This window comes from Cucumis sativus, chromosome 6 (assembly GCF_000004075.3).
Source record: "Cucumis sativus cultivar 9930 chromosome 6, Cucumber_9930_V3, whole genome shotgun sequence".
Lineage (NCBI taxonomy): Eukaryota > Viridiplantae > Streptophyta > Magnoliopsida > Cucurbitales > Cucurbitaceae > Cucumis > Cucumis sativus.
Genome location: NC_026660.2, coordinates 1,045,921 through 1,073,384, shown reverse-complemented (window position 1 = coordinate 1,073,384; position 27,464 = coordinate 1,045,921). Strand labels below are relative to the sequence as shown.

General features: G+C 33.1%; 5 protein-coding genes across 9 annotated transcripts; 2 read left to right on the top strand and 3 right to left on the bottom strand.

Annotated features, from left to right (window-relative positions):
• Window positions 1-213: 213 nt before the first annotated feature.
• On the bottom strand, window positions 214-4,235 carry LOC101218762 (laccase-22). Of its 2 annotated transcripts, none has more exons than XM_011658101.2 (6): window positions 4,104-4,235; window positions 3,862-4,013; window positions 3,134-3,378; window positions 2,923-3,051; window positions 802-1,722; window positions 214-709 (listed from the first exon to the last, which is right to left on the bottom strand). In XM_011658101.2, the coding sequence occupies exons 1-6, from the start codon at window positions 4,191-4,193 to the stop codon at window positions 579-581; spliced, it is 1,668 nt and encodes a 555-aa protein (XP_011656403.1). In that variant the 5' UTR covers window positions 4,194-4,235; the 3' UTR covers window positions 214-578. The 2 variants fall into 2 exon arrangements, with proteins under 2 accessions (XP_011656403.1, XP_031742849.1); XM_031886989.1 differs by having other exon boundaries at window positions 3,185-3,378.
• Window positions 4,236-8,559: 4,324 nt separating this feature from the next.
• On the top strand, window positions 8,560-11,306 carry LOC101206678 (LIM domain-containing protein WLIM2b). Of its 2 annotated transcripts, none has more exons than XM_011658099.2 (6): window positions 8,560-8,698; window positions 9,386-9,611; window positions 10,063-10,162; window positions 10,258-10,292; window positions 10,403-10,492; window positions 10,781-11,306. In XM_011658099.2, exons 2-6 carry the CDS (start codon window positions 9,477-9,479, stop codon window positions 10,988-10,990), a joined length of 570 nt encoding a protein of 189 aa, XP_011656401.1. In that variant the 5' UTR covers window positions 8,560-8,698; window positions 9,386-9,476; the 3' UTR covers window positions 10,991-11,306. The 2 variants fall into 2 exon arrangements, with proteins under 2 accessions (XP_011656401.1, XP_004138434.1); XM_004138386.3 differs by having other exon boundaries at window positions 8,698-9,052.
• A 1,458-nt stretch (window positions 11,307-12,764) lies between these two features.
• Window positions 12,765-17,654, bottom strand: LOC101206922 (probable sugar phosphate/phosphate translocator At3g11320). Its single transcript, XM_004138387.3, has 6 exons — window positions 17,500-17,654; window positions 17,199-17,392; window positions 15,426-15,899; window positions 14,662-14,765; window positions 14,315-14,543; window positions 12,765-13,306 (listed from the first exon to the last, which is right to left on the bottom strand). Exons 1-6 carry the CDS (start codon window positions 17,603-17,605, stop codon window positions 13,154-13,156), a joined length of 1,260 nt encoding a protein of 419 aa, XP_004138435.3. The 5' UTR covers window positions 17,606-17,654; the 3' UTR covers window positions 12,765-13,153.
• A 2,268-nt stretch (window positions 17,655-19,922) lies between these two features.
• Window positions 19,923-23,140, top strand: LOC101218990 (O-fucosyltransferase 19). Its single transcript, XM_004138525.3, has 8 exons — window positions 19,923-20,504; window positions 20,596-20,668; window positions 20,805-20,875; window positions 20,956-21,044; window positions 21,134-21,266; window positions 21,344-21,576; window positions 21,668-22,144; window positions 22,479-23,140. The coding sequence occupies exons 1-8, from the start codon at window positions 20,136-20,138 to the stop codon at window positions 22,708-22,710; spliced, it is 1,677 nt and encodes a 558-aa protein (XP_004138573.1). The 5' UTR covers window positions 19,923-20,135; the 3' UTR covers window positions 22,711-23,140.
• On the bottom strand, window positions 22,972-26,636 carry LOC101207161 (syntaxin-81). Of its 3 annotated transcripts, none has more exons than XM_004138388.3 (8): window positions 26,373-26,636; window positions 25,719-25,812; window positions 25,365-25,448; window positions 25,051-25,155; window positions 24,501-24,644; window positions 23,831-24,070; window positions 23,403-23,534; window positions 22,972-23,230 (listed from the first exon to the last, which is right to left on the bottom strand). In XM_004138388.3, exons 1-8 carry the CDS (start codon window positions 26,465-26,467, stop codon window positions 23,087-23,089), a joined length of 1,038 nt encoding a protein of 345 aa, XP_004138436.2. In that variant the 5' UTR covers window positions 26,468-26,636; the 3' UTR covers window positions 22,972-23,086. The 3 variants fall into 3 exon arrangements, with proteins under 3 accessions (XP_004138436.2, XP_011656400.1, XP_031742433.1); XM_011658098.2 differs by having other exon boundaries at window positions 26,241-26,378; XM_031886573.1 differs by lacking the exon at window positions 26,373-26,636 and having other exon boundaries at window positions 25,365-25,585.
• Window positions 26,637-27,464: the final 828 nt, after the last annotated feature.

Here is a 27,464-nt window from a genome sequence, read left to right as displayed (position 1 = left end):
TATAGGTGATATTGCACCGAACTTGATTCATCTATAAGTATTTCGTTTTCTTTCGAGTTTTTGTTTACTGTTAAGCAATTATTTGTAAATAAAGCAACATCATATACTACATTTATATTTCGTGTTAGATACATTCTATTGGATTAGAAAGAAATATATTCATTTGAGAAAAAATGTCATTCTAAATGTAAGGGTAGGAAATGACAAAATCACTTGTTACGGCCTATACTAAAGAAATATATTCTTTTGAAAAATGTCAATTTGATATTAAAAAACTTACAAAATGTGGTATAGGAAACGACAAACTCACTTGTTACGTCCTATTCATTCAAATCCTCTGTTCCATTTTGAGCTTAAAGAAAACCCCTCTGAAATATAATTCGAAATAATACACCAAAACACAACACATTCTTCATTCTCAACCCTTCTCTCTCTCTCTCTCTCCCTCTCTTTTTCGGTTTTTTAAAATCTTTTTCATTCTTTTGATTTTCTCACACAACACAACGAGAAATCAATCCTCTCCCCTTCACCAAATTCTAAGCTCTGTTTTCAATCCTTCTTAACAAAATAGAGAAATCCTAACATTGAGGGAGATCACTCGGGGGCGGCGGCAAAGATTCATTGGGACCTTCTCCATTTTCCACTAAAAACGCCATTCTTAATCCCCATGTTGTATGCACTTCCAAATGGCAATGCAAAAACCAAACCCCTGCCCACCAAAAAAAAAAAAAAAAAAAAATGAAATTCAGAGCCAAAAACCATAACAAAAGGAAGAAACAGAAGAGCTAGATTTCTTTTCACCTGGGTTATCTGCTCTGAATCTTATGGCAATCCACCCTCCATTTGGCACACCAAAAGTGTTCCTCTCAACTGGGTCAACAAGATTAAACCCTTTCCAATCCTCGATCGGATCGAAATTTCCCAATCCCGTTCCGACGATGAATACATTGAATCCGTGTAAATGAATAGGATGACTCTCTGGAGCAATCACAGCAGTGTCTTGGAGCACCAATTGAACCGTCGAGTTAAATCGCAATCTATAAACCTTTGTTCCATTTGAAGTCTGATTATTTGTAGGTGGCTTACCGGTATAATCGTAAACAAACGGTGGATTTGCCGGAAAATCATCTGTAAAAACCCCTGGAATGTTGTAGTAGTGAGATTGAAGAAGTGAAATTTGGGGCATTAAGAACGTTACATTATTAACCGCCGCCACAAGTCTCACCCCATTAACACAAGTTTCACAAGGATTAACCCCAACTCCAACTGTGAAAAACAGATTATGGTCGATGAACAATGGAACTTTTGCTGGGTATTCCTCTGAATTGAGACTTCGTAAAGAATCAGTGAACTGATTCGTTAAAAGAGTTGAATTTGGAGGAGGGATATGTGTGAAAACAATTGGGGAATTTTTGGGAGTTCGTTTGTAGCGAAGAAAAGCTGTTGCCGTTAAGTTATCGATTGCAACAGGGGCATCCATGAAAGGGGAAGCTGCGATTAAGTATTTTCCGATGGGTCTGTGAGCTCTAACAAGAGCGTTTGTGGTTTGACCTGGGCTTATGAATATGGTGTTTGTTTTGAAAGGTTTAGTGTAAGAAGCATCGACTTCAACAATGGTGAAATGATGAGATGCGATTTTGAAGAAGAAATCTTCGTTTAGAGCTGCGTTTATGATGCGAAGAAGATAAGTTTTGCCAGTTTCAACGTGTAATGTGAAGCCTCCTGCAACATTCATCATATTACGTTACAAAGTGAATATCTTTTAACTCCATGACAAAAGCTTCATAATTGAAAAACAATTTTAGTTCCCTTTCATAGTTTTTTTTGCTTTTTAACATCAAGTTTATTCTCTCTATGATTTGCATAATTCATAGACATGCTAGGCAAAATTTAAAAACAAAAACAATGTTTTATAAACTACTTATTTCATATTTTGCTTTATAATCATTTCATCTTTTTTTATTTTTAGTTTTGAAATTTTAATTATTTTAAAAAATATTTATAAACCTAGGAAAGTTTTAGAATATCACACAACCATCTATAGAAATTAAAATTTTGTAATATTTTATAAATATATATTTTCATTCATTTTGTTATATTTCATAAATATATTTTTTCATTCATGTTGTTATATTTAAAAATAACCCATTAAAAAATCAATCTTTGAGTTTGAGATAGGCTAAAGAATCAAAATTGATAAAATGATAATAGTCAAATTTGAAAAACAAAACCAAGTTTTATAAGTACTTCGAATATTTTCATTCATTTCGGTATATTTGAAAACAACCCTTGAAAAATCGTTTTTTGGTTTGGAATTGGCTAAAAATTCAAAATAGATGAAATTATAATAGTCAACTTTAAAAAATAAATCAAAGTTTTATAAACTACTTATTTCATGCTTTGCTTGATAATTTTTTTATTTTTTTTTAGTTAGGAAAAATTAAGCTTATAAGTACTAACTCTATTGTTTCATAATTTATTTTCTACCTGGAAATATTTATAGGCATAGAAAAATTTTAGAATTTTTCGATGATCTACATATAGAAATTGATACTTTTATTGATGTTTGTCAATGTCTTGAGATAATAGACACTAATACGAATCTATTAATCTCGATAGAAACTAAAATTTTCTTATATTTGAAAACAACATTTTAAAATCCTTTGAAAACAACATTTTAAAAAATGGATTTTTGGATTTGAATTTGGACTCAAATTCAAAAATATATAAAAGCTATTATTAGAAATAGAGTGAAAATAGACTTAATTTCTAAAAATAAAAAACCAAAAACTAAATAAACTACTTTTTTTTTTTTAAAAAAAAAAAATAGAGATGAGCTAAAATTTAAAAAACAAAAAGACCAAATAAATATGGAATGGGTTCTTAGAATTTTTTGTTTTCAGGTGTTGGTTTGATGATCACTTTTAGTAGCGCAGCCGGGAACATGGCCAGGGTGGCCATTGATTGTTTGGGCGTCTGATACGTTGGGTGGCTGGCCTAATTGTGTGCTCTTGTTGACCATAGCTTCCACATCCGACTTCCACCATTCGCCTAAATACAACAAAAGACAAAACATATAAGGCATATAACTCAACAGTTAATACATTTGTAATTAACAAAAAACCCAATTCACCTAAAATAATGGTTTTTTGTTTATATGGATGGGGAAAGGGATAAGGAACACCATGCTTGGGGAAGATGACAATGGCGCCATGAACTGTGGCTCTAATCCAAGAGAAATGAGCATGCCAAAGAAGGGTTCCTCTTTGAGAACTTAGAGTGAAATTGTAGACATAGTTTTGGCCTGGTTGAATTGGACATTGTGTGATATATGCAGGTCCATCTGCCCATCCGCTTCTGAGTTGTCGTACCCCATGCCTGCCATATATGTCATTAGAAATGAGACATATACTACCTTCTAAAAAATTAAAAGGTTATGTTGCAACATAAATGACATTGAAAAGCAAAGAAAAGATGAACCGTAAAAAAGGACGCAAATATTTATGTTGTTTGATAGCTATGAAAGAGTTACAAATGGAGTAACGACTAGATTTTTCTTTAAAGATGATAACGAGCCTTCACCACAAAGCAAAAAGAAAAGCTTCTAAACCGTTGATACCGTGAACAACATTGTAAATGGGCAAGACCTTATTCCTCAAGCAGTGATTTTGATTGAGACAAGACACTTAATGTAAAGGCTACAATACATACATGTAATAAAGACCTTATTTGGGAGGGGATAGCATGAGAGAGCTGGAAAATGTAATAAACTAGAGAAATAGCACAAAAGATAATAATGATAAATAGCACGGATAAGACTTCAAACTCAATGAAATATTTAAAGGTTATGAAAGTTGAAACCAATGGATGGTGAGATTGTGGTTAGCTCTGTTGGTGACTCTAACAATGACGGTATCATCCTCTCTAGCGTAAAGAGTTGGTCCTGGAAACTTCCCATTGACGGTCATAATATCCTTCCTTCCACAAGCCTTCCTTTCATTCTTCAACAAAACCTGCACAAACACACTTTTGACAGTTACAAAATTTGTTTTGGTTTTAGCCTCCAAAGAAATGAAGAAGGAATGAAAGTTATATAACTTAACTATGAAGCTATAATGACGGACAAGAGACTCAACCACAACACCGCAAGACAATACTATCAAAAGAGTAATAAAAACAATAATGCATCTCATAATTCCTCTCTCTGTTAATTTCTAGATAAATGGATAATCTTGAACAAAAAAAAAATTGGTTGAAAGAACTTTTTATAGAGGAAGAAATTTGAGTGTCATGTCATGTCTTTTTAAAATGGTAGGTGAAAATATAGAATCAAACCCATATTGAAAATTACTTTTGTTTGGTTTTCTTGGATGTTACACAATGACATAATGTCTTAAAGACCATATTATTAATGTTAATGTCCACTTGAAACTTACTTCCTAGCTGTTCTTTTACTCCATTCTGTGAAAGGATTATCATCAAAATTTTGCTGTACTATTTTAATTGCTAAAATCATCATTTTGGAGGTCAACTATTCAAGAAGGTGCGATGATAATTATAGTTAAATCATAGATTGTATATGAAGGAGTTTTAATAATTGTGTGTTTAATGAGTCATTTATTTAACTGAAGAAATTAATCCACACTTTTGTTGATGAGGAGTATCTGAGGAATTTATATGGAAGGTTATATAGTCTATATAACTACACATGAAATAAGAGAAAATTATAACCAAGATCGCGAGTTGAGTTGAAGGTTACTTAGTTGAGAAAGAACAAGGATTGTTTGTCATCTTAATTAATATGTCTAAGTTTTTACAGCTTGTGAAGCAATCCCTTATTTTTATACAAGTCTCAAGTCTCTCTCTCCCCTCTTTTGAACTTCAAGGGATTAAGTTTGTGATTTAACTACCACATCAATATAATTGAAGAAAAAGACTTTTCTTTCTTTCTTTTCTTTTCTTTTCTTTTTTCTTTTTAACCCCTATTTCTAATTTCTAATTATTATGTTTTAAAATTGTGAGAAAATTATACTTTTTAGTTCATTAATTTCGTAATTTGTTTCAAATTGATCCTTAAAGTTACGTTTAAATTCACAATTGAAAAGTTAACAATCATTTAGGAAAATGTTTGTTTCTTAAATGCCACATTAGTGAACCAATAACTGCTGTAGTTTTGGGTGCCTATGTTTTCTGTCAAAACAAAATGTTCTTTTGTATGTCAAACTTGTTATGCCTTGATAAACAAGTTTTATTCGAAAAATATATTTGCCATCTAGTGTATATACATTTTTTTGCATCACTTTCCTTTCTGCCTTTCCCAAAGGTTTATTTCCGCACAAAAGCTTTCCTAACAAGGATCTTGATATATATATGGTGTGATGGACTAATCATTAAGCAAGTATTGAGTTTGACAACGGTAAAATTTGTTAGCAGATGTGATGTCTTTATGTTTATATGGTTACATTTCCTCCTTCTGTGTGTGGTAATAGCTTTGTGAATGGAGTGTGATGAGTTTGATGTAGGTAGCCATTTAGACTATGCTATAAATTTGTGTAAAAATGGTTACATTTGAAACATAATTGTTATATTGTTGTTAGGGAGACCTAAATTGTTTTTCTTTCTCTCTCACACTTATTGGTGGAAGTTGAGTAGTCTTTTACTTAGAAGTAGCCTAGATGAGTTAGTTTGCTTGGATCTCAAATTTGTGCTGGAGGTGAAGCATTGGTTCAAGTGAATGGATCATCTCATACTTAGAAGGAGCATTGTGTTGTAAGTGAGTTAGGAATTTGACTATTTGTGAGTCTTTGTTTAGTATGGCTAACATAAAAGCATTGAATTGGCATTGCTGAACTATTTCAATTACTGAACTTTTCTTTCCATTAGCAAATTCTCCCTTGCACACACATCAATTTGCACTCGACTCAGTTTATTCTATTACTTCTTGTTATTTATTGTGCTAAAACATTATGTCTAATAATACATATGTGATAGGGTAATTGTAATTGATAGTCATTGAAGTTTGATATTCGCCAAATTTCTCATTTCGTATATGAATTGGCACTTACCATTTAGGTGGACTTGGACCTAATTACTTTATGGACTTGAACTTTTAACTTGAGACTAAATTTTCACCACGAACTTAAATTGGGTTATGTCCATCTATAATTTTCATTATGGACTTGAGCTTGTGTTTTGCATAATTTAATTTGTCAAAATTTTAAATTCAACCATAATTCATTTGATGTGCTTTTAAATATATTAATTAATTAGTTTTAAATGAAATTTTCATAAATATAACAAAAACATCCAAATATTTATAATAGATGTAACAAAATTAAAAGGTCACCAAATTTTTTTAAAATTTTTCAAGTTTGTCATTTCTTTTTATTTTTTCTCCAATTTTTCTTACCATTTCCATTGTCTTTTTTTTCTTTTATTTTTTTTTCAAACCGTTATTTGGTTTAAGATCGTATACCAAATATAAAATGTCTACCTTTCTTTTATTTTTTTCAAATTGTTATTTGGTTGTCTAGGATTGTATACTAAATATAAAAAATCTTGGTACACTTGAATAAAAATAGTTGGATATTAATACACATTTAGATTTGACTACAACCATATCTAACAAATATAAACAATCTTCGAAAAAATAGTTGAGATATTGACGACCGTGTACCAAATAATCTTGAAAAAAAGTCATTTAGCCAAATATATGACGCACTCGAATGATCAATTAATCGCGGGTCATTTTTTGTATTTTTCATTGTGGACTCATGATTTTTTTTTTGTTTTTAAAATTGTTCTATACAATATAAATATTTTACCATTTTGTTATATTTTGTAAAAGACCACTTGTTTTAATTATAAACTATGCAACTTTTAAATATTTACCATTAAAAGTATAATATATTTTTTATCAATATATTGACTGATATTTATTATTTAATTTTATGATTATCAAACTTAGTTTCATAAATTAAATACCAAACAATCTTTTTTCATGAAATCGTATAGCATTGTATGATCAAACACATTTATGTTTGGTTCGTTAGACATTCTATTATCATAAATGGTAGAACAACTATTTATATAGTAGATAGATATCTAAAGATAAGGGACAATATCGAACATGAAGATTTCCACTCTGCCCATTTTATATATAATGTAAAGTATTATTGTTAGTATATAAACACACAACTGTCTTCATCTTTCCATTCTTTCTTTTATATTTATTCCTTCCAATTAAAAGTTAGATATTTTCAACATCCATTTGACTTTTCATTATAGTTGGTTCCATGTTCAATATTATTCTCTTCCATATTATTTTTATTAGAAGCTATTAATAAATAAAAATTGAAATGCATATTAAAATGTAAATCCTTAAATACCTTAACCTTCACTTCTAATTGATCCAACCTATTAGTTGATAATAAACATTTAGAGAATTTGGGATTAATAGTTTGATTTTCATCCCATAATTAAAAGCATTCAAAATCGTGAATTCTTTGTAAACAAAAATGAGATCTATTGTGTTAGACTTTTATTTAATGAAGTCATGATATTTTTGTATAGGTAAAAATTGACTAACAAGGTTGATTTATTTTTCTTTAAAACTAATCAAAAATTTAGTTCAATTGACATTTAACGGTGTTGCATTCATAATTCAAATCCTCTACCTCAATTATTGTAATAATAAAAATAAAAAATCTTCAACATTTTATAAAAGTTTTAAATTAGTCCATTTAAATTCAATAATAAAAGTTTGATAAGGATATTTGTGCATATGCTTTTAAAATATTTTTATTCTTCAACTACTTTTATGTATAATAATATTGTTTGAAAGTCACTAGTGCATTAGCTTTCGTTATACATAAAATACAACACGATCAAACTAGCTACTATATTAAAAAAAAGTTCTTAAAGTACTTTATTCTCCTCCCCTCTTAATGTAAACAACCTTGAACAAAATAACCAAGAACATAATCTAGAACTTTAATGACCAAAAAAAAACTTACAAAATACAAATTATAAATCCCTCGTGAAACAACTCAATTTCTCTAACTAATTTGAGTTTAGCTTTAGAATAATTTTGTCTAGAAATTGAAGATTCAATTGTATTAAATATTGAGATGTTTGCCGTGTTAGTACTTATCATCCCATTTTATACTTTTTGGTTTCATTTTTTGCATGGAAGGAAAGAAACAGACAAAATCAATTAAGTTGATATTGGGAAACATTAAATGGAAAATTAATTTTGAAATGGAAAAGTAAAGTATCTTAATAAGCTAATTTATTTTTGAACTTTTAAAAATATAACATCATGAACATAAACACAAAAGTTTAAGTCATTAATATCTTGACCGACTATGTCTCAAAAGAAAAAAAAATCTTAACTAACTAAACTATCATACAATTTTAATTCTTAAAAGTAAAAAAGTCTGTTGCAAAGCTGGAAAAACAATAAACATGAGAAGAAAAATGAAGAAGTGAAGAACATACATATATGTGTATATATGTATATATGTATACACATATGTATATTATACTATATATAATGGATGGGGTCCAGGTTGAAAGGGTCAACGGTTGAATATTTTGGGGGTTACAGCGAAGAAGGAAGAGCCATGGCAATGGCGTCTGGAGGAGGCGCGTGGTGGTAACAGCTATAACTCAGTGGTTGAAGAAGCCAAAATTAATGGTGGGTCACAATTCTTTCTTGCCAACCTGATCTTTATCTTCTTTTCTGTTCTTCCTTTTTAATTATTTCTTCTAATGCGTTGTAATCAGATTACATTAATCAATAAAAATCTTTCTTTAATTTTTCTCTTTATTATTAATCCCAAATTCGAACATAAAACTCCCACTACGCTGCGCCAAAAAGGGGGTCCAATCCAATCCCTTTACTTGTTTTTCTCTTCTTCCCTCGATCTTTCTTCCTTTCTCCTCTCGACCCTTTCCCCACCTTCGATTTCTCCCACGAATTCGCTTCTGGGTTCTTTGTTTTGGCCCTTTTCGTTTACAGATCCACCGTTTTTCCAAGTTCTTATCTCAGGTTTGTGATTTTAACTCCGTTTTGTTTCACATTTCCAGCTCCCAACTCCCAAGATCACGATTGATTTCTCGTCTTTAAGATCTTTGTTGTTAAACAGTGTTGGTTCTGGGTGCGTTTATTGGCTTCAGGTTCATGTTTGTTTTGTTGGAATATCATGATCTAATCTTGAATGGGATCGGGAGTTTAAGTTAATCTCTCTCTGGTGGATTTTTTATTATTATTATATTTTTTTTTTTTGCATTTTCTTCTTCATGAAACAGAAGTTGATTTGAAGGGTATCTGTGTTTAGTTTGATTAATGTAGTTTTTTTATGATTGTGATCTAACAAAACAGAGAAAGGAACTTAGGTTTGAGAGTTGGGGATTGCTTGTCATCTTGATTGGTTGGGTGAAAAAGGGTCAGATCTAATTCCAAGGGCTTAGCTATGTCTTTCATTGGCACACAACAAAAGTGCAAGGCCTGTGAGAAGACTGTCTACCCTGTAGAGCAGCTCTCTGCTGATGGAGTTTCCTACCATAAATCTTGCTTCAAATGCAGCCACTGCAAAGGGACCCTAAAGGTATTGCTTTGTATGTTTTGAGTTGGATTCTCATCTTTGAACCAAAGGGTTAAGATATATTTATTCTTTTGTATGTGTTTTAGAAACTCTGATAGCTATACCATGTTAATTGACAACTAAATTTATAAGTTTAAGTTTATTGGTTATAATGCATATAGATATTCTTATACACGTATTCTTGATATGCTTTCTGCTCTTGCCAAACTAATTTTTAAAGGATATTTGATTGTGGTATTAACCTCTGCCTCAAGTATATCTATCACAACCTACATATCAAATGTTCCCAAGTATAGTTTAACTGTTCAAAGGAGGTAAAATATTAAATACAATAACTCCTGATCTTGATTTGAACAATAGCAAGAGATTTTCTACAAGGATTGGATGGTGGTTTTTATTTTAAAGATGGAACTTTATCTTACTGTTTATAACACTGGCCTCTGCTTGCCTTCAGCTGAGCAATTATTCTTCAATGGAAGGTGTTCTGTATTGTAAGCCTCATTTTGAGCAGCTCTTCAAAGAGACTGGCAATTTCAACAAAAATTTCCAATCACGTACGTTTTGATCTTCTTTCAGTTAGATTTATGTTTCACTTCGCAAAAATTTTGCTTTCACATGTTTAATTGTTTTTGAGTGTTATTTTCAACAGCTGCCAAGTCAGCTGAGAAGTTAACCCCAGAGCTGGTAATTTCCTGTTGTAATCAATTGTAATTTGATATTTGGGAGCTCTCTCCAAGTAGATAAAATTATGCTGTGTATTGCCTCTGATTCTTGTAACCACTAACATGTTGCAGACTAGGTCACCTAGCAAAGCTGCTGGCATGTTTTCTGGTACTCAAGACAAATGTGCTACTTGTGGCAAAACTGTCTATCCATTAGAGAAGGTAAACCACCTACTGAGATCTTGACAAATAATTCATTGTCCCCTTCTTCCCCTTCAACAAAAGGAAGAGGGAACATCTGTTGGAGCAGACTAATTAGTTGGGTTCAATGTTAAAAATATTTATAAGTTTTGCTATAAAGCTGTGATACAAAATTTGAACAGTGTCATTTGGGATCAGTGAATATTCTTAGTTGCATACATTCAAATATTCATCTCATATTACTTTCAGAAAAAACAGTAGATAGTTTTATAGAGGATTATATGAATTTGTTATTAAAAATACTTGCAGGTAACGGTTGAAAGCCAATCCTATCACAAGTCCTGTTTTAAGTGCTCTCATGGAGGGTGTGCTTTATCCCCATCAAACTATGCAGCATTAGAGGGTATTCTATATTGCAAACACCACTTCTCTCAGCTTTTCAAGGAAAAGGGAAGCTACAACCACCTGATCAAGTCTGCATCCATGAAGCGCTCCGCTGCCCCGGTTCCTGAAGCTTAAAGTTCCAATTCTTATATCATCATCATCATTCACGGTTTCGGACTTAACTCTCTATTTTACATGAATGTGTTTAACTTAAATTTTTATGGTATTGAGATGGGAAAGAAGGGTAAAGGAAAAATATATATGTTTACCATCATTTCGGCTCATGTGTTTATTTGGGCAAACTGTTGAATTTGATCGATATTTGAGGTGCAAACCTTATATATTGTTTTCAGGACTTGCATATTTGCATGTTTTGAGCATTATGCATTGTGTTTCCGTGCACGAAAAAGTATTTATGGCGAGAATAGGAACTCTCTTGATCTTGCTGTAAGGTTTTTTTTTCATCCTGTAGCCCAAAAAGCTGCATATTGAGTACCCAACAAAAAGAGATTTCTCTTCTAATGGACACCATAAGGTGGGATGAAACATATTCTGGAATGATTTTTTCGGCAATGTGATATTATGATATATGGGAACTAACACGTGATCATTGAATATATACCATGGAGTGAGATTTGATTATAAAGACCAAGCTGCAGATATTGTGGGCTAGAAATAAAATGTGAAGAAAAAGGGAAAGTGTAACCACAATTTTGTGAGGGAAGTGAGTGATGCCATGCACAAGTTAATGCTAAAAAATGATTTTAAAAGTGAGTTAAAACAAACAAATTTATTCTAATCAAGCTCTTTTTTTCAGTAGACATTTTTGTAAATAATGAATAAGGGTAAATCTCAATGGCCAGTGTGCATAATTTACTTAGGGTTGGTTTGGAATAACTTGATAAAAAAATATTTTTAAAAAATACATGTTTTTTTAAAAAACTCCTGGAAAAGAAAACAAGTGTTTGACAAAAAAAAAAAGTGTTATTAGGTAAAAATTTGTTTGATTTGTAATAGAGTAGAATATATATACACACATACACATATAGAATTTGTCCGTGGAGCAGTTTGACAGTTCGACAATGATCATCGAGGATGTTGGTTTAAGGTGAATGGAACAGTCACTATAAAATGATAATCAGATGTTGACCGATAATAGTCACAGAAAAATGATTGACAAAAGTTGACCAATAACAATTATCACAAAACAACAAAAAATAATAAGTCAACGATCACAGAAAAATGACCAACAAAAGAAAAGTTGATAGGCAACCGTCATGAAAAAGGAAATTGGCCATGGGTGAGGATAGTTGAAAGTGTTGGCTGGATTGTTTCATACACATTAAAGAGTTTAGGTGATGGTGAAACAATCAAACATATCCAACCGAGTAAGCCTTTATTTTGCGTTGTTACCAAGAATAGCATCATCATTGTCATTCTCATTGACCAATTAACTTTGAAATATTTCTATTTTTGCTATTTGGACGAACACTTTTAAGTCTTTTAACATTTTTGAAAAAGTGATTCTAAAAAGTTTGTGCAAGCTGCCAACCTAGTATAATTCAACTAATACTCTTGATCAAAAAGTTAGAAGTATGATTCTACTCAATACTCAACCTCCCTCAATACTCCAACCTCCATGTGCCATCGAACTCAAACAAACAAAAAAATGGCCATATGTTAAAATCATGGGGAAAAAGCTTATTAGTTTTTAGAATTATTTGTTTATTTGCTGGTGCTTTAGCTCTACATTTCCCCAATTGGTTCCAGATTTCCCTCTGATCCTTATTTTTTCTGTATTATTGTGAACGTCAAAGCGTCACCATTGAAATCAAGTTTGAATTATGAGAGAAAGTGAGCCTAAAGCGTTGGCAGGAGGGGCTGGGAGAGACAGCAAGAGAGTGATGGTTTTTTTTTTTTTTTTTTTTTTTCATTAATTAACAAATATAACAAATGTTAATAGAAAAATGATTGTGTAGCCATCCAATTATACAATGCCTTCTCCTGATCCTGAAAGAATGATAATATTCCTCCATAGCTCAACCTGAGTTACAGACTTACGTTGTCTCACTTATTTTGAACTTTCTATTCCTAAACTATTCCCCCCTTTGTTGCTAATACAATATAGAAGAAGCCTTTTTTTTCTATGCTTCTGAGTAAAAAAAAGGCAAACATAAAAACAAAGGGCAAAAAATTTTATGGCACTAATAAGCATTGGTGCCCTTTGCTGCAAGTAGATTTCCCATTTGATTCGGAAACAAAACAAACAATGGCAACTCACTTTGAGTTTTGGTTTGGTCAACTTTTATTTGCTCGTTTCTTTGCTTCGCTGTAGAGAATGACTCCCATAACTGTGAGTGTATAACCGAACATTCCGGTAACAGAGACAGGGTTTCTAAAGATTAAAATGGAAACAACGACAGCTACGGCTCCTTTTGCATTTCCTAGTACCTGAAAGAGACAGAAAAGAAATGAGAATTCTTAGAACATTCTGAAGGTACATGTGTGTACCTGACATTGATAGGACATCTGTATTTTTCTACAAAATGACACGGTTGCTGCAAACAAACGCATAGCCCTTTAGCGTTTTATTTGTCATATAATTGGCAGAAAAATGGGGTATATCAATGCTTGACTTGAGGCTACAAAGATATGATCATCAAGTTAATTCTCGTTTGATACTTGTATTTCTAATCACTAAATAATGGTTACCTACTAAGTTAAATATTAGGGTTAAGAACATTTCAAGGCCTTTAAAAACTGTGGGATCTAACAATACTCACAAACTAAAGATCAAAGTTTAAAAAATATGGAGGTTGATCCCTACAAGTGAAATCCTTTTACCCACGCTAGGTCATTAGAAAGTAGGTGAGTGGTTATAAGAGGAAATCAGAATAAGTTCCCCCCTTCATTCGATATGAAAAAATAAGTCCCTACAGATGAGCAATTGAAAACCATCTGGGACCTGCCTCAGCAATAGGATAAAGCTAGGACAGTTGCCCAAATACAAACAACTAATCAAAATAAAGACTTGACAAATATTTCAGATGATTAAATTTACTATACTATTTTTATCTGCTTATGCTTTTAATTTATTAAAGCAGAAGATCTTGATTTCAAATTTTACAATCATAGGGAGAGAGCCCCATACACAGAAAAAGTACTACGAATATAGTGAATAGTTAAATTCATCACAATTTATTAGTTTATAAGTAAAACCCTTTGCCCACTCACAAGGAACCTGAATAATCATGTTTCACTTCAACAATGCAAATTCTTTTTGTTTTTTTTTTTTTTTTTTAACAATGCAGTCAATCTCAAATCAACCAAGAATATAGAAAGTTAAGCCGTGAACAAGTTCGTCTTTTTTAAAGATATGATTCCATATAAATTAACTTCAATCCAGGCATATTATGAACAGTAGCAAAGCATCAGCACACAACCAAAATGGAAATATACCTGAAGGGTCAGCGCACTGGTGTGTTTCGTGACCAGAAAATTGGTCAGGTTTACAAAATATGCTAGCGACGAATTGAAAAGAAGGTACCAGATGATCTTGATATCATCTCTAGCAAGCGCTAGTGTGATACCAACCACATTATGTTCCATGATAAGTGTTGCAGGAAGCAAGAAAACAACAGCCATAGGAGCCATATACAAAAGAAGATTCATGGAATTCAACTTCTCTCTGTATAAGATCAAAGGCCGTATAGGAACATTAAATGTTAGAAATTTACCGTTTAAAAAAGAAAAAAAGAAGTACAATGATATTAAATAGAAGAGTGAAATTTAAGAAATATCCATACCCATCTGCAGAAAGCAAAATTCCTTGAAGTACAGATTTGAGAGCTCTTGCAGCGGTAGCTGCAACACATATCAGAAACCCAAATAGATGGAAGCTTGGTTCACCCTGTTGCCATGATAATAAAATGTAAGAGACAAAGCATGTGCTCTCTTTAATTTCATACTATATTGACAATACAATAGAACAAAATGAAACCAGATAAGAAATTGAGAAACTTAACACTGTTAAAAGACTGATTAAATAAACACAAACACACACGGAGCATCAATTTTATCTTACCCTTATCCAACAAACATAAAGACTAGGAATCTTCATTAAACTCACACAATGAGCTAAGAAACAATCTCAGCTCAAGTCCAAATATATGATTACCGAAACCCCATGTCGAAATAGTAGTTTTCCACTCCCATAACGATATACCCAGGCAAAATTGTAAAAAGTGGAAAATAAACCTTCTACTTCCACTCCCATAACGATATACCCAGTCAAAATTGTAAAACGCGGAACAGAAAGCATCTACTTCCACTCCAGAATACATACGTACATCTTTGGGTATAGTGGAAAGAGCGCAACAAACGGTAGGTATTAGGTAAGGAACTGTTTCACCGTTAAAACTACCAATTTCAAGTCAAACAAAAAGAATAAGAGCATTAAATTCCTCATAAAGAACCCCATAATTGAAAGTAATAAAACAGGACAGCAATTAGGCAAGCAAAGAATAAGAAAGAAATTAGTGGGAAAATAAAGAAAAAGAAGAGTTCATACCCCGCTGGCAATGATAACCCCAGTGACGACAGGAATGAGCGTGACATAAGTGAGCCAAGCCTCCCGCTTCAAGGTCATCAGGTAAGCAAAAACAGCGGTGAAAAAGGGGGTGGTGGCTCCAATAGCTTGGTTGAAAGAGACGGGAAGATAACGAAGCGAAATGTTACCAAAGACAACAGAGATGCAGAAGATGAAGCTGAGTGCAGAGATCTTAAAGAATTGAACGCGAGATCGAATAGTCTGGAGAGGAACGAGCTTCAACCAAGCAATTGCAATGTAGCTGAGCAAAGAACAGGCGGTCATGTGGCACATGGTGAGGAAGATCGGGTACTTGAAACCATAGTTGGAGAGCAAATACTTGTTGAGCAAGAGAACCCCAATGTTGGAGGAATACCAAGCGGCAACAAGGCCGATCGTGAAGAAACGACTCGTACCCTTCATTTTGGGAGGTGGGTATTGATGACAAGGCTGAGTCTGTAAATAATATCAAGGAAAAATCGAGGACTAAGTTAAGTGAAGAAGAAGATGGTGATGGTGATGACGATGGAGGGATCTGGGCATTGGAATGTATGAGAGGAATGGATCAATAGAGAATGGGGTGAGTGAGTTTGTTCGAAATAATAAAGAGAAAAGTGAAGTAGAAAGGAAGCGTTAAAGGAGAAAGAAAGAAACAGAAAGAAAATGGAAGCAGCGTTAAACTGGTGTAAAGGTGGAGTTTTGAGGATGACCTCACCGATGAGGAATCACTCTCTCTCTCTCTCTCTCTCTCTGCAAATCTCTCTCTCTCCACACAAAGAGAGAGTTTTTAAAGCAATAGGAAAATGCGTTGAGATTGTGACCGTAACTTACTCTTTTCCTATTTCTCTTCATTTTGTTACTGATTGCGTCTTTCATATTAATTTTTTCTTTTAGTTAACTCACACCTTCTATATTAATTTTGTTTAACTACATTTCTATATAAAATCTACTCAATTTTTAAATTTTATTTTATTTTTATCCATCTACATAATTTTGTTATATTTATAAATATTTTCTAACAGTTTTGTTTTTTAAAATAATTTCTCCAAGTCTATTAATATATATTAATATAAGTTCACTTAGATAGATTTTATTGGCTAATTGAGATCAAAAGCTATAGTTTGGAGTATGTCCAAAATTCTACCATTAAAGTCATTGCTTGTGAGTGCAGTTCTACCATTGATTACTTTACTTAGATAAACCATTTAAAAAAAAATGCAATTAAAATATAGGCTTCTAAAAGAACAACTAATAACATGACAAACTCATTCTTTAAGAAAAATGTGAAATGACTTTTTTGGTAATGTCATGGTTGAGTGAAGTTATGAATATGTGTTTGATCTATTTTTTTTTCCTTATCCTCATTCTTCTTCTTCACCACCTTCAACCAAATGTAATGTTAGATAAGCCAAATGGATGGATTTTGTTTTTTCAAAAAGTCAGTATATATAAACACACCGGAAAACATTTATATTCAATTTTCTTTTTCTTTTTCTTTTTTTTTTTCTTTTGAGAAAATCTATAGAATATATAAAGTTTTATTTTTATTTTGCGGGTCTTTGAATAAGTTATAAAAAGTAATTGCAAACTTAATTGAGAAGAGTGTGGGATATGCAAAATTTGGAGTTGACCTTACTAAAAGGCATCATCAGCATCTGAGAAACGTAATGGTGAGGAAACAAAAAATAAATAAGGATCATTTGAAATTATGGAGAGAGAAAGGTTGGGGATTGCTGCAAATTGTAAGTTACTAACCTGTTTGTTTGGCCATGTGGAAATCCATGCCAGCGGTTGACCTTTAGATATCTCAGCAGATCCGCCATAACTTCCTGCTGTTGAATTGGAAGCTCTAATTTTTCTAAACCCACTATTGCTTTGAAGCAATGATTTATCCCACACATGTTGTCTTGAACAACAAATTATCTTTTTCCTCCATCTCTGCTCCCTCCCTGTAACACCCAAAATGAAAATGGCTAACAAATCAACATATTGAACACCCAAGAGAAACAGAGGATCAAGACACAATGACTCTGAAAACACAAGTTATGGAGGAAACCATTGAAAGGGGAAAGTATTGGAGATGGTGAAAAGATTAAGATCTGTGTCATCTGTTGAAATGAGGACAAATTTTTGGAATTGAAGCTTGAAAAAAGTTGAACCATCGGCCGCGTGATCGTATACGTTTTCAATAGGCTGATTTGAATGGAAATCTAAAAGGGAATTTGCAACGAGGAGAACTGAGGGTATCACAAAATCCTATGGAATATTCACTATAATGTGGCAATAATGACGACAAGGATTATGGAGGGAAAGGTGGACCCTCCTCATAAACTAACAATATCATGATGAATTTAGGCAACATTTCTCGACAGATTCGAAGTGGGAGCCAGTCTTTTGGAGTTCGGATGGTTTGGTAAATAATTGAAAAAAAGACAAGAACTCTTTTTCCTTGGCTTTACAATTGGTGTTCTTTTTCCTTTTAAGATCATCACATAGCAGGAAGGCAGATGAATTGGAATCTGAGACATTTTAGATGAGATAACTAAAATATTATAACCTTTAAGTTATATACTTGCACTTTTATAAACTTAAATCATTTGAGCTGTAACAGACCTAGTTATAAACTAGCACAACTCATTGTTAAATCTGAAGAAAGAGGACAAGCAAAAACAATTTGAAAAATGAAAAAGTTACCATACTTTTAAACATGGTGGACTTATTTTAGATTGAAGTGATACCAACTCTATTTGATCAAACTTCTTCGTTTCTTTAGATAAGAAACAATTTCTTCATCGACATAATCAAATAAAGCACCTAAAAGTGAGTACAATAGAGATTTCCAATTTCAAAACTAAGTAAGAAAGAGTAAAGTGTTTAAAAGCTGTAGACAGAACCAAGTCCATAGAACTATTCAAAAACCGCTCGCTCTAAAAGGGTGCTCGAAAATGGACTACCAAACTGTGTTCTTAAAGTTCTAAACCCAATTGACCTTCATCCCTTCTGATCTACCTTCCTACAATTCCTTTGCCAATCTCGTTGACAAAGGGCAACACTTTCTAAGTCATGAACTTCGTACGGGTATCAAAGCATCTTAAAAAATCAAACAGCATAAATGAATAAGTTCAAAAAGAAAAAAAAAAGAGTACAGAGGATTCCTAGTATTCCATCTCCAACTGCTCAATTCGAAGATCTCACAAAATAAACAGACTCTTGTTTTGCAATTGAAGTAACTTCCGTGTTCACTGATGCCATCAGGAAGGGATTAAGAATATTATTAGAGTGATTATTTAATTAGCTAAGATTCCAACATCATAAACCATAAAAATATATATATATATCTATTTAGTTTACTATGAAAACAAATACTAGTAGTAATATCCATAACTTATTTGGAAAAAGAAGCGATAATTATTAATCGAAAATTTGATCAAATTGTTTGATTCATTTTACTTTATTTTAAAAGGGGTTCGCTTTCCATTTAATTTTAATTTTAAGTTGAGTTTATATTTTAGTTTAGTTTAATTAACATCAAAAACCAAAGTAAGTATTGAGAAAATGAAGGTTTTGAGTTGCCCCATCTTTTGTAGCATTTTGTTTCTAATTTCATTTGATTTATATATTTTCCTCATGAAGGATTTGATAGTATACAATTACTTTATGCTATCAAAATACTTTAACCTTCCACCTTAACTTCATCAACTCCAAAGTTTAATATGTATTCCTGGATCAACCTTTATAATCTATTTAACACCTTGTTAAATTTATATATACTCAACTAATAATTACAAATTTTTTTTTATCAATAATAAGCAATCACAAAATAATCATAACCACCTAATATTATATATGATCTAGAAATTTTGTGGACGAAAGTTTAGGACGTATTTCACAAATATCGGTCTACTTTTTAACCTAATATGTAGCTAGTTTCTCCATCTAATTTCCTTAGGTATACACTACATTGTCCTTCAGCTTTTTCTTTTTTCTTCATAAATATTTACTTGAATTAATTGGTTGGAATATCTTCTATTTTTTTTTTTTTAACCACCCAATATATGTCTTTTAAATACGAAGGAACATTATTCAAACTAATTTAAATTTATAGAACTCGTTTTTAACTCATTCTTTATAATCACAAACTGATAGACAAGAAATGTTATATTATGATTCAAGTTCTTGTAACTTATATTTCTATATATACAATTCAAACAAAAGACTCCAAAATTTTGATCAATCTGGCTTATTAAAAGCACAAGTGATTTTTTATTTTAGTTTTATTCAAGCTAGGAGGAAATAAAATTCTACCAACCATTAAATATCCATAATTAGAAGAGATCACATTTAGCAAAATGCAAAAGTGTTGAATTGTACATAATAATGAATTACTAATTAAATCGTAAGGGAAATTGAAGAACAAAAAAAATGGTGGAAACATGGGATGATAATGAGCAACTCAAAAGCCTTTGTTATTCCTCAAAATTCGGTTCCCATAATTTCCCCACAACCATTCAAAAATTAATAATAATTAAAATAGAAAAGAATAAAATTAAAAAATAAAAAATAAACCGTCAAATCCTTTTCTCTTCCATTTTATAACCATATTTTTGGTTCTATATTTTTTGACATGTCCACCCTCTAAACCAAATTTCATGCACACGGAAGATTCAACCTTAAGAAAGCCTCTTTCAATTCATGACGAGAAGAAGGGTGCTCGAATTCGATCACGAGGATGGTGAGAAACTTGGCGGTGTTGATGTCGACGTCGTTAAACATGTCACGTCCTTCCGCCGTCATGTTCATCCACACTTGCGGCGGCCAGGATTTTATGCAGTTGGCTGCTTGATGCTTTTGGCCTTTTCAACCATATCTTTGTTTGTTAAGTTCATGTTGCTTAATTCTTATGAAGAAATGGGGGTTATGATGGGGAAGGATCGAACTAGAGGTCGTGCTGCTAATTTCATTGTTGTTCCTCAAAAGACTATGTACCAAACAAACAATGCTTTGAGCCAAGAACAGGATGTTTCTGCTGATCTTGTTAAAACAATCCACCCAAAGCTTCAGGTTACAATATTTTGTCGTGCCCTTTTCCAATAATTGTTGCCTAATGTTTTTGTTGTAGTCTAAAATTTTACCATTGGTTTATGGTAGTTAGGTTTCAGAGATATGGAAGGAACCAGAAAGCGAAGACTATTACAAATGCATTAATGTAACAAAGAACGAACCATGTAAGTAGAGATATCCAGGGACAAAGAAGTCATCTCATTTTTCTTCTTTTAGTTAAATTTATTGTTGAGTATTTTATTTGAACATATTCATTACGACATAGTCACATTTTAAATATTTGTTATGTGTTAATAACAGGGAGTGATGACGAAACAAAGGGCTACCTTCTCGCTCGAGCCAATGGTGGATTGAATCAGATGAAAACTGGGGTCTGTTTCGTTTTCATTTTTTATTCAAAATGTATAAGTTTTTATTGTTAGTTTGTTTGCTTAATCATAACTATATGCAGATAAGTGACTTGGTTGCTATAGCAAAACTCATGAATGCAACTCTTGTTCTTCCTTCTTTGGATCACAAATCCTTTTGGACCGATCCGAGGTAGTTTTCGTTAGCTTTTTAGAGTTACTTATAATCAAAGATAAAAACTATTTTGAGTTATTTAATTATAAGAATGTCATTTTCCACAGTGATTTTAAAGATATCTTCAATTGGCAAAACTTCATTGATGTCTTGAGGGATGAAGTTCATGTATTAGAGTCTCTTCCCTCAAAACTTGCAAGTATCCAACCCTTTGATACTGCACCAGTTTCTTGGTCCAAGGTGACATTGATTCTTTCATTCTCTCTCCCTCTCAGTTTTAAAAAAAAAATGTCATTCTAAAGTGTTGATATATGCAGCCTCGATATTATAGAGTACATATGGCATCCTTGTTGAAGCAACATAAAGTTCTCCGCCTGACCCATACAGATTCTCGATTAGCCAACAATGGTATCGCAGAACCGATTCAGAAACTACGATGTCGAGCAATGTATGAAGCTTTAAGGTTCAATAACAATATTGAACAGCTTGGAAACAAGCTAGCTGAAAGACTCAGAAGTAATGGAAAACCTTATTTAGCTTTGCACTTAAGGTAAGAAAAAGACACAAGTTGGCTGCAGCTACCGAGACGGAGAATCCCGAAAGTTCAATATGTTCCTGATAGCAAATATATTTGATTGTAGATATGAAAAGGACATGTTGGCGTTCACAGGCTGCAGTCACAACCTTACTGAAGAGGAAGATGAAGAGCTGATGGACCTAAGGTTTCACGTAAGACACTGGAAGGTTAAAGACATAAATGCTACCCAGCAAAGACTACTAGGGGAATGTCCCATGACACCAAGAGAGGTAGCTGTCTTTCTTGAGGCAATGGGGTATCCTTCTGATACAAATATCTACATTGTTGCTGGCAAGATTTACAGCAAGGACGGGATTACACCACTACAAGATAAGTATCCAAATATCTTCACGCATTCATCTTTGGCAACCGAAGAGGAATTGCAGCCTATGCAACAATATCAGAACCAGTTGGCTGCTTTAGACTACGTTGTAGCAGTAGAGAGTGATGTTTTTGTTTACACCTATGATGGGAACATGGCTAAAGCTGTCCAAGGTCACAGGAGATTTGAAGGGTTTCGGAAAACTATAAGCCCTGACAGGTATAGAGATAGACAGATCAATAGTCTAAATCCAAATAAAGTTAAAATAAGGAAGACACAAATACTAAATGAGAATACTAAAATCCTAAATTAACTAAATCCTGTCAATTGAGCCAGTACTCCTTTACTAGTACTTTCGTGAGATCTCTTACAATGGGTATGGTCGCCAAAGCAAAAGTCCAAAAGTAACTTGGTCTCAAGTTCTTAAAAGGAATGTGACAGCTAGAGAATATAAGTCTACAGGGTGCAATAATTTCAACCCAATGAAAACTAAAAGAAAAAATGAATTAGAAAAGCGCTTTTGTAGCAATCTGACGATATCATCTATTTTCAGGACAAGCTTTGTGAATTTGATAGACCAATTGGACAGTGGTGAGTTAAGCTGGGAAGTGTTTTCTTCTAAAGTTAAAGAATTACATAAAGAGAGAATGGGATTACCATATCCCAGACGCCCCGGGAAATCTTCAAAACTGGAGGAAAACTTCTATGCCAATCCGTATCCTGGTTGCATCTGCCACAAGTCTGATGATGAGAGGCATAGCTCGAAGAAGGGAAGCAAGTCTTGAGGCTGAAAAAAGTCATACACGGAAAGACAATGGTTTGGTACACTTGGTCAGGAAAACCTCACACTTCAGCAACTACAAGTGAATGCAGGGAATTTCGAGAAATTGAAGTGGCAGATGGTTCGCTCCTGTATTAACTGGCAAATGAAAAGCCAGTCTTCGAGTAGATTAGTTTCTTCATGGAAGATTGTTATACGATCCCCAAAAAGAAAAAGAAGACATTTACCTAGGAATTCACTTACATTGTAACTATTTGAATCTGTATATGAAAGAAAAAATTTGCAGTAACAAAAATGTTGTCTAAATTCCATCAGTGATTTCCGCATTTTTTTCCTTCTATATGAACGTATAACATAAATGTGATACAACAACCGATCCCTCAACTGTACCAATCAAGAAAGAGAATTGAAAAAGTGAGCACAAATAGAAAAAGCAGAAGGAAGGTTCTGCTGCTGCTATTCCGCTGAATTGCTTGGGTAAGTTCTTTATTACCAAGCTCGACATTCTTCGTAGCTTCAACGGCCTAATTAGTAAGTTAAGAAAAGAACACAAATAGGTAGTTTAGTACTTATAAGAAACAAGAATAGTGCTCAACTTAATTTCATTATGAGAGAATTACAAAGGAATTGCAATAACCGTTGAGAGTTGAGAGATAATATGAAGAGAACGAGATAATAAGAATGGAAAATGCTGACCTGTTCATAAAGATGTTCAATTTGTTGTGCTTGCTGCAAAACGTGTGTAGACATAAGGTGATTTAGAGCAGACATCTCTACCATCTTAGTTTCTGTTTCTTGGACTGCGTCAAGAAGACTAGTTAACTCAACCTACAAATTGGGAAGAAAACAACCAAGTTCACAACTTTTACACATCAAGAAGAAAGCTGGATTCGACAAACAAATGATCCAACAACTTTTCCAAAAATTTTCACATCCCTTTAATCGATATAGTTTAAATTCCCTTTGCTGCAACTTGGAGACATCTTTTGCAATCCCATGCTGGCCCCTTTTGGACCACTTTGGATTATTTCATTCCATTAATAAAATATCTTTTTTTCAAATAAATAAGTAAATAAGTTATAGAACTCTCATCAAAATCTGTTTCGCCTCCATATTTTGATTACCTGAAGTGCACGAGTTTCATCATCTAACAGTTGTTGGGCTCGGACAGGTTGATGCTCAAAATTATCAGGTTCCCTCAGCTCTGTGTTATTATACTCAGGGGTATTGGCGGAACGTGGTTTATTTACTTGGTTTAGTTTTCTTCTTGGTACTGCTTTGCTTATGATATCTTGAAACCGAATGGCTCTTAGCTTATCAAATTGTGATGTTACCGAATGGAGTTTCTCACTCAAAATTAGAACCTGAAATCAAACAAAGAAAACTTCAAAAGGTAAGAAAAATAATACCGCTAAAACAACGTATGCAAAATCTTTCACTAAAAGGATGTCCCTACTATCTACATTTGGGAAAGATGAAGACTAACAACCTCTTTTTAAGAAAGACAATCCAACCAATAGTGACAGCCCTGAAGGAGCCCAGGACTTCGGAATTTATAAGAAATATGGAGAATGCCAATGCTAAATATTTAATTCATAGAGTCTAAGCGGGTAGAAGAATGAGAGAGTAGAGAACGTAATGGGGTAAACAATTTCAAATTAATTTGAATTGTCAACAGGGCAAAAAAATTCAGTGACTCGGTTCTTCCTCAAGTAGGGTAAGTAGTTTGGAAAAATGTGCAAGGTAGCACAAGTGAAATAAACTAGCAAATAAGAACAGAAAGACGACACTCACCACCCCATGTTTGTGCGCAATGGTATCAGCATTAGAATCATCAGTCCTAGGACCAAGCCATCCTTTGGAGTGTGCATCATCCTCGTTAATGCTGTTTTTTAGGATATCAAGTTGTTCTTGGCATGCTTTGATGAAGGCAGCTACCTGCTTATAGTACAGTTGTAAGTAACATATTTACATATTCACATTACTTTATGGAAATACAAACAGACAATAAAGTATTCAAAACAAAATTCAATAAAGTTCATATTAAGCTATTGACATCACAATGTGCCAAGAATGAAAATTATTTTATTAGACTAACCAATAAAGGAAAATGTATATGTGGGAAGAAAAAATGGGAAGGAAAAAATCGTCGACCACTTCTACCTTCATAAAAATCGTACCAAATGAATTATAACTAAGCTAATCCATAGAACAAAGTGTGTCCATGATTAAAAATTATTCTTTCTAGACACAAGTTTTAGCAATCTTATTATTTCCATATAGACTGGATGAGTGGTATTTTTATATCGTACTTAGAGATCTCCCAAGTAGATGGATAGCTCACCTCATGTTCAATATTGTCTCTCTCTTGATCTGTTGTGCGATACATGTCCACATAGTCCTTCTGATGTTTCAACATGAACTCTTCAAGAGCACCAATGCTTTCAAGCTGATTCGAGACAAGTAAAAAAGTCAAACAAGATGGCTGCATGTAAATTTATGTTTTCTGTTTCACTAGTGTCTGAGAAAATCTTTTTCACACATTGGGAAGTCGCAACTCATTAAACAAACCTTAAAAAGAAATAAGTTTAAGATACAACTAAGTTCTCAAGAGAAAAAAAAAGGAATACCAAAACACTTCAATATTGATAGTTCTACCGTTTTCAGGGCAGCTTTGATGAAAGGTGACCTTTGCCGAGGTTTCTGAATAATGAAAGATGCCATAATAGCTGCCAACTTGGACTGAAGAATCAATGTACTTAACATCAGGACGTCTCAAGAGAAACACTAAAACATTAGTAATTGATAACAAGAGTTTCTTGTTGTGGCAGCACACGAACTACACTCGAGGTTGATGCTGATAAGACATCTTCAATGAACTAGGACACATATAAAGCAATTGTAATCCACGCATCTCATGCTAAACAAGCTAAAATTTTTCACCAGAAATACATGATCCAAATTTCACATCAACAAGCATTAAACTATATACTTTAAAGAAAGCATACAAACCTCATTATACCCTAACGAAATAGCACAGTGCCGCACAACATCTTTGAAATCTTCAGTTCTATCCCTGAACTTCGCCATTCCCTTCTCAAGGAAGCTGAAACCATGTTGATCAGTTAAGAAACCACGAACTACTTGAATGAATATAAAAGAAATATTTGTGAGAACTGTCGCCTCAATTAAGTACCAAATTGAAATTGAAATACGGTTATTTAGCCTTATATCTTCCAACCCAGAAGACTAGGACTAATACCGGAAAGTGAAAATTCTACAGCAAAAATCAAAATAGAAGTCCAAAGGTGACTCAGTTCCCTTCAAACTATACGGCATCATAAATTTAGTCATGGAGAAAAAGGATTACGTAAAGAATCATACAAAATGGAAAATAAAAAAATAAAAAGAGAAAAAACATGAACATATTGATATACTAAATAAATTACAACATCAAATTCTGAAAAACCATTAAACAAAAGACGGAGAATCAACAGCTTGTCTTAGCCTAACGATCGGAAAATTGGAACTCACATTGTTGATCTCCACAGAGACGAAATGAAAGAGAAAAAGAACGGGAAAAATATAGAAGATTCAAGTACGGAAGGTGCTCATCCAATAAGAGACTCAAAATTGGAATTGTTTGAAGTGAGGAACGAAATTCACCTCTCAGATCGTGAAAACAATGGGGGAAACGAAGGATTCTTCTCAAGAACTGTGCACGGTTCCGTTCGGATGAACCAATGAACCAAACCGAACATGTTTTATATTGTTAACCGGCGGAGTTTTAGTGGCGGTCTGAAATTGGACCGGGTTCGGATTTGGCACGAATGTCAAGAGTTAAGCCGAGGACCAAACCAGACCAAACCAAATGTTTCAAAAGTCCATCACTTTGGTTGGTTCGATCCTTTCTTTTGGTTCAATTCACACAAACAAGTACACTCCACAATACTCATCTATTGTAAGACATTTGATTAATTTGATTAATATATATTAGAAACTATGGCAGAATTAGTGATTTTGGAGAAGGTAGAAGATGACAAATATTTTAGAGGTTTTTAAAATGGATTTATTGTTTGAGGTCAGAATTTGTAATTATGCCTAGGTCCCACTCTATCATCCAGATTTAACTTTCACAATACAGAAAAACTTCTGAATGTAGCCCTTGGCCACCATTTATTGTTATCTCATTTACCTAGTTTGATTTTGTAAGTCCACTTTGTTGATTGAGTTCCTGAATAGAAGGCTTTGAAATCAATGACCATGTTTGATTCTTTTGCAAAGAGAACAACTCTGCTTCCATAGAATCCTTCTGTTGTTTCTTCGAATCAGATACAATTTTCTCCTCAAAAGTAAAAGGCTTTGCTTCAATACTATCAGTTTCACAAGTAAAAGCATAAGCAACTAAATCAACATAATCGTACCTCATAGGAGCATGTTTCACCCTCTGAACCATGTCACGAGTATGCTAATATTTATGCAGGTCATTGTTACTTGAGCTTTCTTCTCTGAAAAATCTCTCATCAATCAAAGTCATCTCCTATTGAGACTATACACCATAAGATTCAGACTATTGTGTAGCCTCTATCTGTGAAGCTAGTGGTAACCGATCACTAGACACATCTAAGCCAACTAATAGTCGTACTTCATAATCAATTCTAACATCTGTCACAACATGATCAACCATTTGTTTTTTTTTGTTTTTTTTTGTTTTTGTTTTTTTTTTTTTTTGCTCTGATGTCATAGCAGCAAGATTTA